Source organism: Mastomys coucha, unplaced genomic scaffold, assembly GCF_008632895.1.
Source record: "Mastomys coucha isolate ucsf_1 unplaced genomic scaffold, UCSF_Mcou_1 pScaffold7, whole genome shotgun sequence".
In the NCBI taxonomy this organism is placed as follows: Eukaryota; Metazoa; Chordata; class Mammalia; order Rodentia; family Muridae; genus Mastomys; species Mastomys coucha.
The window spans coordinates 2024592-2036707 of NW_022196913.1; the positions used below are offsets into that span (position 1 = coordinate 2024592).

The 12116-nt window shown below is 45.0% G+C and overlaps 1 protein-coding gene and 1 long non-coding RNA gene across 4 annotated transcripts in view; one reads left to right on the plus strand and one right to left on the minus strand.

The window, feature by feature from the left end:
• Mcm10 (minichromosome maintenance 10 replication initiation factor) overlaps nt 1-7073 on the minus strand; it is a 21208-nt gene extending 14135 nt beyond the window's left edge. The window contains exons 1-6 of one of the 3 annotated variants that reach the window (XM_031358346.1): nt 6969-7073; nt 4487-4577; nt 2715-2894; nt 1555-1659; nt 1294-1431; nt 555-789 (exon numbers count right to left, since the gene is read on the minus strand). In XM_031358346.1, the coding sequence (XP_031214206.1) occupies nt 555-789; nt 1294-1431; nt 1555-1659; nt 2715-2894; nt 4487-4493 (665 nt within the window). In that variant the 5' untranslated portion in view covers nt 4494-4577; nt 6969-7073. Of the gene's footprint in view, nt 1-554; nt 790-1293; nt 1432-1554; nt 1660-2714; nt 3057-4486; nt 4578-6968 lie in introns of all 3 variants that reach the window. The other 2 variants (XM_031358345.1, XM_031358344.1) reach the window with 2 other exon arrangements.
• Nucleotides 7074-7220: 147 nt separating this feature from the next.
• LOC116081710 overlaps nt 7221-12116 on the plus strand; it is a 13159-nt gene continuing 8263 nt past the window's right edge. The window contains exon 1 of the long non-coding RNA XR_004114977.1: nt 7221-7384. This is a non-coding gene — a long non-coding RNA (uncharacterized LOC116081710). The remainder of the gene's footprint in view (nt 7385-12116) is intronic.

The following is a 12116-nucleotide window of genomic DNA, read 5'->3' on the forward strand; positions in this document are numbered from 1 at the left end:
CTGGTTAACTTTGAAGCTCAGGCTGGCCACCATTTCCCAATCCTTTTTCCTCACCTTTCTGTTTGTGGGAATTAAAGATATGAACTACTTCAACTGTATATAGGATTCTAACTCTGTACACAATAAATAAAAATAGGCTAAACCACACCTATACAAAGATGGGAAGTTTTATAATGAAATCTGTGCCACTGTTTTGATTTGCCAATTTCTGATTAAATATCTATTATTTGTCTACTTCCTTTTAATAGGTAAACATTATTTTCGTTTGTTTTAGAGACAGGGGCTCCTATATAACCCTAGGTGATCTGGAACTCACTATGTAGACCAGGCTGGCCTTGAAATCACCAAGTTCCTCCTGCTTCTGGGTCCAAATTGCTGGGATTAAAGGTGGGCACCACCATTAGCACTGTATAGACACGCCTTCCTTCAACAGTCCACACCACAGTGCACTGAGTCAAGGCAGTGCTGCCCTCAGTCAAGGCCTGCCATCTCCTGACAGAAGAGCCATCTAGGGGACAGATAAAGGAATGCAGAGGAATGTCATAGCTACTGACCTGAGGCGGAGGCCTGAGAAGGCTTCCACAGAGACCTGGGGAACCTGTGAGGGCCGCTCCCCAGAACTCCCAGGGATGGCAGTGCTTTGATTTCTAGGCATCCCACTGCGTTGGTTTCCAGGAACAGCTTGAGGTGAGGGCGAGTTTGTTGACCTTGAAGCAGAGCTTTTCAGCTCTAGAAAACTGGAAGTAACCTGCAGTGGTTGTGAGGGCATACTGGGCTTTGAAGATGTCTCTAGAAAATTAGCATAAGAAGTGGAGAATGACTGAGAAGCATAAAACCTACTCACTGTATTCATGTGTTTATAATCAACACATAGGATACTTTTTTGTTGCTGTTTTGAGACTGGGTCTCACTCTGTAGCTCAGGCTGGCCTAGAATGTAGGCTTCTCCAAACGCTATATGTATAAGCGTCTACCGATAGGCCTCATATAATCAAAACTTGCCAGAGAACAAGACCACTTTGTGAAGATGAACCAGGTCTCTGCAATGCTGTCTAGTAGACCTTTGTGTGGCAATGGCTGGGCAGCTCAGATGCTTCTGACTCCAGCCCCAGGGGTCCCACCTCTCTGTAAGCATCTGCACACACGCAAGCCTGTCTGCCTGCAACCCTCTCACAAACCGCGCGCACACACACACACACACACACACACACACACACACACACACACACCAGTAGAAAGATGTATCTTCAGCAGAGCCGAGCAGTGAGACCCAGCCTGGCCCAGAGTATCACACCTGCAGGAGTCTTTGGCATCCGAGCCACCCGCTTGGCTCTGGGTAAAGTGGGGACATCAAGCTCTGAAGAAAAGCATGCTGACTCCTGAATTTTCCGAATTTTTGTCTCCTTAAGCGAGGGCTGCAGAGATGCACCTTCTAGGTTGAAAATGAAAGAGACTATGAATGCTACAGTTGTGGCAGGAGCTGGGTTAAAATACTAATGCTATTGTTTCTTGGTAACAAAAATGCGTGTGATTGCTATAATTATAGTCACATTACCAGGTGGTCCCTGCAAAGGAGCTATAGGTGGAGGCTGTTTAATTGATGTGGCTTTTAGCTGCTCCAGTAAGGATTTCATTTGCTCTTGCAATTTCTTTAATTCATCTATGAAAGAAAAGTATGTTAAGAATCAGATAGGACAGCATGCTGTACCCGACACAAACACTGGCCGTATTCTATTATCCCCACCACAGACCTTGAGATTCACAATACAATCTCACAGTAACTGTTATACTTCAGAGAGGTTCCTTAAAAAACCTTTTTTATCCCCAGCAACAAGCCTTTTGACATCTGCGCTAGCCATATGCTTATTCGACTAGTGGGACATAGTGGTGTAAACCTGCAGTTCCAGCATTCAGGAGGCTGAGGAGGACAGAGAGGGTGATGAGGTCAGTCTAAGCTGCATAGTAAGACCCCGTGTCAGAAAAACAAAAACCCCAAACAAAATCCCCAAGGAGGAATCCATACAAATATGTGTTACAGAGGTCAAGCAATCATAAATTGAAATACCATAAGCAGTGTGATCAGTGCTGGCTTCTGTATTAGATATATGAGAAGGGACCAGGACCAACAAAGGGGGCATGCCTCAAAGCGGCAGTTCAGGGATGGTCTCACGCTCAACCAAACTGTGTGGTAGCTTTGTAGCCTTGTCCCCAGCTCCCCATGCACACAAATCCCAAAGTAATACATTCTGCAAGAAGTACAGACAGCGTTAGAGCCATTTTGTGGAAGATCAAGTTTAGCTGGCTGACAAGGATGTAAGGAGGACCATAAACACTGGAACGCTGATTTTAAATGCCCCATCTACCCCCTCATTCAAGGTCAGTCATGTGTGTGCATGCACACAAAGGGTTCTGTCATCAGTATTCCTTGATTGCGCCTTTTTTTTTTGAGGTGGGGGTCTCTCACTGAGCTCATGGGTTCTGCTAGGTTGGCACTGAGCCCCAGGGACCCATCTGTCCCCAACTCCTTGAGCTGGGGTTCTGGACTTGGGCCCTCATGCATGCATCTTACTAAGCCATCTTTCCATCCTTTTTGAAAAATAAACCCATTGGTCGCCACCCTTGTATCTGCAGTCATTTTAGTGAATATTGTCAAATCTGGGGCACCCACTTCTCATAAGTAAATTGGAGAAAGCAAGCCATTACAATCAGGGTTACCTTGCAACTCCTGATTGGTTTTCTCTCTGCTGGGAGCAGGAGCAGAAGCAGGTGGGACACTGTTTTCAACTTGCGATATTGGAACTTCATCATCTGTTAAGTCCTCCACATCGCCAAAGAGAGTGGCCAAATGCTCCTCCTGGTTTCCAGCCTTTTCCTCTTCTGTACTGTCAGCCTCTTCTGTGTAAGATTCACCATCACCATCAGCATCAAAAAGCTCATCAAATTTATCAAGCTCGCCGTCTTCCAGAGACAAGGACTTATTCTCTTCTGAACTACAGGGCAAGGCTGCCTTGTTCTCCTCCAGCAGAGATGTCAGTAGACACAAGTCGTCTTCCTCTACTAGAAGGAATGGAAACAGAAGTCTACCCAGGGCAGAGTGCCCAAGAGCAGCATACTGCACTCAGTCAGCACTGACAGGGCAATTGAAAGGAGCCTCCAAATTTGCCACCCTGCCTGCTGCTCTTGTAACTACTTTCCTGCCTGAGCGCTTCTTAGAAGACACTGAGGAGAGTGAAGAGTGAGCAAGTGGGCCAGGCACTAGACTAGATCTTTTCCCCTGCACTGCTTTAACGAGCTACCTTCCTACAATACCAAGCTTCATGAAATCAGACCAATAAGGAATAAATGAAAAAAACTTAAACATAGATATAGACCTTGTCTACTGTTTCACGTGTTATTTTTATTTTATTATTTATTTATTTTTGTACTTAAGAGTTAGGGTTTTAGCCGGGCAGTGGTGGCACATGCCTTTAATTCCAGCACTTGGGAAGCAGAGGCAGGCGGATTTCTGAGTTCGAGGCCAGCCTGGTCTACAGAGTGAGTTCCAGGACAGCCAGGGCTACACAGAGAAACCCTGTCTTGAAAAAAAAAAAGTTAGGGCTTCTCTGTTTTAGCTCTGGCAGACCTGGAATTTACTGGCCTCAAACTCAGAGATCCTCCTGCCTCTGCCTCCCTAGTGCTAAGACTAAAGGCGTGTGACACACAGCCTGGTCAATTGTTACTTTTAAATGGAGAAAGATATATAAATACTCATCACCCAGAATTAGCTATCATTAACATTTCTGCCATATTTGCTTTTATTTGATCTTTAATCATGAAGTAACATTTTATTTTACTGGGAATTTCATGTTAAAGATAAGATTAACCCAAATCAGAACATATAGCTCTTCCTTCTTTTTTTTCTTTTTTTTCTGACAAGATCTCAGTAGTCCAGCTACTGAACTCAGAGATTTACAAGCTCCTGCCCCCGCCCCCACCCCCGCCCCCACCCCCAACACAGTGTAATTAATTTCAATGTTTGCCTTTACTTTTCTTGAAGAGGACAAAGTCTAATAAACCCAGGTCAAAAAGTAATAGAGTTTCTGGCAATGAGCTCAATTATGTAATCAAACAGAATAACAAGGACCCCCGCCCCCGCCCGAAGTCCACTTGCTCAGGGCCTGTAGAATCAGCACAAACATTGTCTTGCTCCAACTGGGCCAGAGCAATACTTCTTCACTGGGATTTTTCTTAGCACAAATCTCAGAAAGATCATGCAAAATTTCAAAGAAAGGACTACCAGAATTTAGGACAGATCTAGACTAAAACCATTCCTGAAGATTTGCACATGCAAAGTAACCCTGAAGCCAGACCGCCCAGTTCAATTCCCTGCTCTGACAGCAGGACCTAAGTTACTAAGCAGCCCTGGTTCCCTGCTATTTTGTGGTAGAAGGACGAAATGGTAGTTTTCCACAAACCAAAGAGGAATCCATAAAACTAGAAGGCCTTACCATCCATGTTGTCAAGAGAACAGCTGAGGTGAGCAAGGGTAAAGGAGGGTCCAGGTGGGCAGCCCAGGAGACATGCAACGAAGATTCTTGGCTGTACAGAAATCAGCATTAGAGAAGTCACTCTTGACTCTTCTCAGAAGGCACATCCAACAAACCCACATCCCAGCGATCCTGTGCCGCTAACCTTAGGATTCGCCCGGCACCTGGCACATCTCATCCCCTCTTCCATTACCAACAGCTCAGGAGCATCCCCTCCTCTCATACCTGGTTTTAAACTGTGGTTAGAGACCAAGCAACAGTGCAGTGTAGGGCGTGAGGTAGACTACAGACTCAGTGTGAACAAGAACTATTCAGGCTAGGGTAAAATTTAGGGTTATTATCCTGTTTTATTGTTATAATGCAACTGAGGTCTATTTTATCCATTGAAGTGTGAGATACATAGATAGCTCTATCATGAGTTAGGATTTTACTTCCAAGCTCGACACCAGAACAATTAAGATAGAAAGATACCCTGAAGCCCGGGTGTGTCATCAACGTCTTTAATTTCAGTACTGGGGAGGTGGAAGCAGGTTGTCAGAACCGTAGCCATTCTGCCAACAGTGAACTGTGAGAGGCTCCAGGGGAAAGGGCAGAGCCTTTACCTCAGGGAAAGCCTTGTTCTTGGACCTGATTTCCACTCTCCTGTGACAAACATATGCATTCAACTTATAAGACATGTTTGTTCTTGTTGGATGTGGGAACACAGCCATAGAACCCACTGTGGTGAAAAGATAGGCTGAGTTCTGTCTTTGGTGAACCCCGAATCTGTATACAGCCTTTAACCTTGGCTTTGGTGCACCCCGAATCTATATACAGCCTTCTACCTTGGCTTTAGTGTTTCCTCGGATATAAACTATACCATGTATGCCAGGCAACTGCACTTAGCTTGTTCTGTTCTGAGAATGTTCTGGAAAAGAGTTGTTCTGTTAATATTTAGTATGTGCTTACTGTATACTTATTTACTTGTTCTTCTAAACTCAGACAATTGCTTGAATCCCTGCTCTGTTACATTCATGTACACTAGCACACTGAAACTGAAGTGAAGTTGTTAAAGGTGCACGCCATTATCACCCTGCTAAATATGGATTTTATCGTCACTCACCTAACAGAAGTCTGTATGGACCCTAGCAGGAGTCATGTGTTAGCTGCTGGGGCATTCCCAATTGTAACCCTTTTGAGAGTTAGTAGCAAACTGTCTGGGCTCCGTCCTACAAGTGTCTTGCCCTGCTTCCCCAAATCGAACCACTATACCTTTCTGGTCCTGACATCCAGGGACATCCTAAAACTACAACAGCTCCAACCTACAAAACATTATGTACATTTTCCACTGTTCTCCAACCTCACAGAGAACACCCTCATTAGGACACCATTAACCTTAAGCCTTCCTTTGCTTTTACTTTGGTCCCCCACAACCATCCCTCTTACCCTGCAGTTCATTCATTCTCTGAGACAGGATCTCCCTGTTGTAGCTCTGGCTGGCCTCAAAATTACAGAGCTCACCTTGACTCTGCCTCCCACCCACCAGCCATTTGTCCCTTCTGTCAGTGACATTCAGATCCACAAATCAAGCCATGGAGTTCCTTCAGTTACAACATTCTGATGCTTTCAATTATCCTTAGAGCAACATTCACAAAGCCTGTGAAGCAATGGGTGCCTCCTTCCTTGTTTCAATTTCCTTATTTTTTCTGTGTTTACATCTTCCTGCTAGATTAGCTTGCTTTCAGCTTCTTGAACTGCTTCCAGCTTCAGGCACTTTGTCTAGAAAGCTCTTCTAGAGTTCTTTCTCATCTCCAATTAGCTAATTTCTGAGCTGTTCTAGCCAGCCATACCCCGGAAGGTCCCCTCTAGTGCCTCCTCTGCCCTAGTTAACTGCACATTTGTCCACTATTTTGTGCTTGTTATCTGGATCCTCTTCGAAGTGCAATCGTCGGAAGGGTAAGGTAGGGTAGGGCTGAGACTACGTGTCTCTATAGGAGCCTGGCACAAGGTATGCATTGAATAGAGAGGTCAGGAAAGGAGGCGTCAGGGAGACGGCGACCATTTTAAAAGGGTACTCTTTATGCAGGAAACTCTAACTGCTTCAGTGGGATTTTAGAAAAAAAAAAGTCATGAAAGAAGCAGGGAACGTTCGGTGAAGAAGAGGTTCAGAGGAAAGGGAGGCGGTTAAGAGGGGAACGGGACTGACTATAACCAAAACTGCCATATTTACATGTGCATACAGGACATTATCAGAGATAAACTTTTAAAAAACAGAAATAAAAGGGCGCTCTTAAAAAAGAAGTCAAACCAAAACGGGCTCGCTTAAGCACACGAGCCCTCAATCTTCTAGCCCGGCCGAAGGTCGCCTGCTCCACCCCACCCAGACCACGGCGTCTCTCCCTCAGACCCCAATCCCCGCGCGGACGCCCAGAGCCCCCGACACACCTCAAGCCGCAATGCTCACCTAAGACCTGGTCCTGCTCCGGGCCACAATGGATCCCGCCAAAAACTGAAACTGGACTCCGCCCAACTCTGACGTCGACGCGCTCGTTTGTAGAGAACGCTCGGATTGGCTACGCCGGAAATCTTGGACCACACAAATCCTTGGTGAGGGAAGCACCGCCTCTCAGAAGAGCAACCTGATTGGTGTAGGTTGTCAGACGCCATCTTTGTTATGGGCAAAGGACTTCCGGTTGGTGAAGCCGCAGGTTCCCGTTACTAAAATAGGGAGTCTGGCGCCCTCTAGCGGTAAGGAGTTCAAGCATTTTTACCCACTCCTGAGCTCCAGCCCCTCTCTGTAAGTGGAGGGTAGGGACTAAAGAAGCCTAAACTTCTACCAAGCGACACTCACCGCTGTCCTCACAGGTTTCCCGGATGTAAGTAAGTAAACCTTCGAAGTCCGAACCAGTTTTGCTGATCCCGTACCCAGTTTAGGTATTACGATTTAAATAGAGAGAGATGGAAGCTTCTACTTTTCACTCTGTCTGACCTACGGGAACTAACATTTCTTCAGATTTTGTTTCTCCACCTGTAAACGAAGGAATGGCTAGATGGTATTTTTGGATTCAGAAAACAGTATTAATAGAATAATGCAGATCTGGGGAACTAGATTATGTCAGAGTTGAGAATAATTTATCAGATCATTCTTTAGTAAAATTTAAACTTTACTTACAAATGCTTATGCATAGTATTAAAACCATTTTCCAAGTGCAGAATGTTTAGCCTCCATAATTCCAAAGACTTCCACACACAGTTTTGTTGATGTTTGAGACAGGGTCTCTTCTTGTAGCTCTGGCCCTGAACTTTCTACGTAGATCAGGTGAGCCTTGAACTCTCAGACTCTGCTTCCCACGTGCTGGGATTAGAGCCTGCCTGGATTATTTTAACAGTATGCAGCAGGCCATGGGGTGTCCTGGAATTCCTCCTCCCTCCCTTCCCTCTCTTCTTCTTTTCCTTTGTGCTGATGATTGAATTAAGGTGTTCATGGATGCTAAGCAAGCCCTGTGCCACACCCCTGGCCTAGAATTCTTGAAACCTTCTGCCTCAGCTTCCAGAGTGCATACATACCCAGCTCCAAATGACACTATTTAGAGACTGAATTCATCCACTAATTGGTTTTAGATAAGACAGCATTGGTGTCTCTATCTCTCCACTGTGTTCACATGGTGTGTAACTAGAAAACAAAGAGTCCTGATGCCATGGACATGGATTTTTTTCTTGTACCATGGGTATTTTTTTTTTTTTTTTTTTTTGGAGACAGGGCTTCTCTGTGTAGCCCTGGATGTCCTGGAACTCACTCTGTAGACCAGGCTGGCCTCAAAGTGGTCTGCCTGCCTCTGCCTCCCAAGTGCCGGAATTAAGGCATGCGCCATCACTGCCCAGCATACCATGGGTATTAATGCTCCATTTATGAACTCCCATATCATCATTATTAAAGCCTGTGCTACTATCTCAGCTTTAAGAGTAATTCTGGAGTGAAAATTTCACAGGGATAAGCTTCAGTAATTAGATGGGCCAGTTCTTGTTGGTACTCTCTAGCTCCTTTCTTCCATGTGACTTTACAGGTAACCTTTGCCTCCCACGGGATTCGAGGAATAAGGAATAGTATCAATCTAAGGGCTCAAGCACAAAGGGACATGGAGAGCCAAGCAAGTTGTAGTAATTGGTTTAGTGGTTTGAGGAAAGAGGAGGTAGTGATTTGGGGGGAAAATCAAAATCAAATGCATGTGGGATATTGAGGAGAGAGAAGGAGGGCAGGGGACAGTCAGATTGAGGCGAGCCAGGAAACAGGACGACAGGAAGGCCAAGAACAAAGCTTACCACTCCTGCTCTCTGTGACCCACTTCCTCCAACGAGGCCCCATCTTCCACAGTCCTAACACCTTCCAGGAGTCTTTTGTTTTTTGTTTTGTTTTGTTTTGTTTTGAGACAGGCTCTCTCTGTGTAGACTCAGCTGTCCTGGAAAGTTCTCTGTAGACCAGGCTGGCCTTGAACTCAGAGGTTCACCTGCTTCTGCCTCCTAAATGCTAAGATTAAAGGTGTATGCCACCACCACACAGTAGCTGGTCTTCTGCTACTCTGTGAGTTCTTCTTTCTTCCACCCTTTTCCACCCCTTTTCTTCTACCCTTTCTTTTTTTCTTTTTTCTTTTTTCTTTGTTTTTTCGAGACAGGGTTTCTCTCTATAGCCCTGGCTGTCCTGGAACTCACTCTGTAGACCAGGCTGGCCTCAAACTCAGAAATCCGCCTGCCTCTGCCTCCCAAGTGCTGGGATTAAAGGCGTGGGCCACCACTGCCTGGCTCTTCTACCCTTTCAATCCCCCAACACTAGATAAAAGAAAAAAGGTTAAAGAAAAGAGATCCCTGAATAAAGTCAGGTGTCAGAAACGGGGTGACATTGTTAGACTACTTCCTGCTGATTAGCGATGTTCAAGTTCCTTGGGGCAAGTTTGATCTTTGTCATCAGGATATCTAATTTCTTCTTGTTATTGTTTCTTCTTTGCACATGACTAATAAACTGTGACCAACATCAACCAACACCCCACCTGGTTTCTGGCATTTATAAACCTTCCAAAAAGTCCCCAGAATTCCAAACATCACAAAATCAAAGAAACTACCTGCAGCTGTCAAAATCACACCCCCACCACAGCACGACAAGGCAAACCATAGTTAGCTGCTGTCAGAGCTGAAGCAACCCTATATTCCACACACCAAGACATATTAAGATATTTTTGTGTTTTTTTTTTTTAAAGAAACCAAAATTCCAAAATTGTCACACCACCCGGCTTCCGGTAGTCTACTCAAACCTGGAATCTACATGATCTGCAAGCTCCTCATCTGAACATTGCTTCTCCTGGGGGCCAGGCCCTCAATACAGGAAGCTTTTGAGGCAGACACTGCTTATCTAAAGCCTTAACGCTAAGAGAGCGATGATGAAGGGCCCAGGAGCAGCTTGCTCTTCAGCCTAAGGCTCTGAGGAAAGCTTGCACTCTCTTTAGAAGAGCGAAGGCCACGCGTCAGCTTTAAACTATTTTGCAGGGCTGTTTTTGCTTTGCTTCTGTTATGATTTGTTGTGTGGCTCTGGCTGGCTTTGAACTCCCGGTAGTCCTCCTGCCTCAGCCTCCCAAGTGGTGCTATTAGAAATATGTAGTGGTTCTTAATTTGGGGGGATAGGGTAGTGCTGGGGGTGGGGTGGGGTAGGTGCTCATAGACCTCTTTGAGAAAATAATAATCTAGTAGGGTTTTTTCCCACGTACGTCAAGAATTTGTATGCTTTTCAGTGGTTTGTATTATTTCTGGAAACTAGTCCAGATGCCTCTCCAATTAAAAGCTTCTGATGCTGGGTGTGGTGGTGACACACACTTTAATCCCAGCACTGGGGAGGCACAGACAGTAGATCTTTGTGGGTTCAAGGCCAGCCTGGTCCAGAGAGAGAGTTTTAGGAGCTGCTGGTGCAGAAGGCCAGAAATTGGGAAGAAGAGGGACCAATGATCAAAACGGCCAGAGCAGGAAGGCCAGGGGCCAATGATCAAAACGGCCAGAGCAGGAAGACCAGGGGCCAATGATCAAAATGGCCAGAGCAGGAAGGACAAAAGCTGTTTTCACCCTGAAGCCCCGCCCTTCATGTGGCCCCATTCTTATCCTCAAGTATTAGTTGATTGCATCTGTGTGGCCTTGCTTCTTCTGTTCCCAATGTTCTAGTCTTGATTGTAGCTTTCCAGTGTATTGACAGTGTTTGAAAAACATGTACAGCCGGGCATGGTGGCACACGCCTTTAATTCCAGCACTCCGGAGGCAGAGGCAGGCAGATTTCTGAGTTAGAGGCCAGCGTGGTCTACAGAGTGAGTTCCAGGACAGCTAGGGATACACAGAAACCCTGTCTCGAGAAAAAAAAAAAAGAAAAACATGTACATATACATTTACATACACACACACACACACACACACACACACACACTAAACAATGAACACAACTTAATAACAAAACAATAGCAACAATCAGAAACTTAAGTCTCTACTCAACACTGAACTGGCTATTTTAGGTCTTTTCTATTAATACTTTTCCATTTAAGATTTTAGATGTTACTTTGTTGATATTCACAAAATAGCTTGCCAGGATTTTGACTGGAATTACATTAATGTTAGAACTGACATCTTGAAATTTTTATATGTATAGAATGTGTTTTGAAAATCCTATGAATGAATACAATGTCAATCAGATCATTCTCCATTACTCTGTCTTGTTCCCACCCATTCCTGCTGATCTCCTTCCCAACTAACCCTCCTGTTATGGTCATGTCTTAATAAACCCACTGAGTTTCACTTGTGTTGCCTGCATGAGCATAGGGGAGTTTCTTAGTAATGTGTGGGCAACTTACCAGTGTTACATTGGGAGAACTCCCCCTCCCTCAGACTGAAAGGAAATATTTGCTACCGTGTATGTGTTTGTACACAAAGTGGTTAATACACAAAATATCAGCCACCGTAAATGGAATAAAACCCAGTAAACCAAGTATTGAAATTTTAAAATGGTCAAAGACCTGCAGTAGACATATAAGACTTATAAGTGGCCAAGAGGTATATAGAAGGCTCAAGATAACTGATCACTGGGAAAACACAAAGCCAAATGACACAATATGTTATCATCTATTAAGATGGCTATTATCATCAGAAAAAAAGGAAAGACAGACAGATGAGTGGACAGATAATATTAATAAAGATGAGGGGCTGGTGAGATGATTTGCTTGCCCTGTAAGCCTGGCAACCTGAGGGCTTTGCTCAGAGAGTAATATGATAGTCGCTAACTTTGATTGTCAGTGTGACTGGTGTTGCAAACCGCTCTGGAGATTAATACCTCTCTCCTTAGTTTCTGGAGAGGGAAGGGTTGACATCAAACATGAGCAGCAGGACTTGGCAGGTGGGGAGCCCAGTGCGATCAAGGCATCTCTCTCTGCTCCCTGGCCTCCCATGGTGTAAGCTGCCCAGTTCCACCACAGCCTCCCCACCATGAAGGACCAGAACCTTTGGCACACTGAGCCTTAAGACACTTTTGATGTACCACAATTTCTGTATCCACTCCTCTGTTGAGGGACATCTGGGTTGTTTCCAGGTTCTG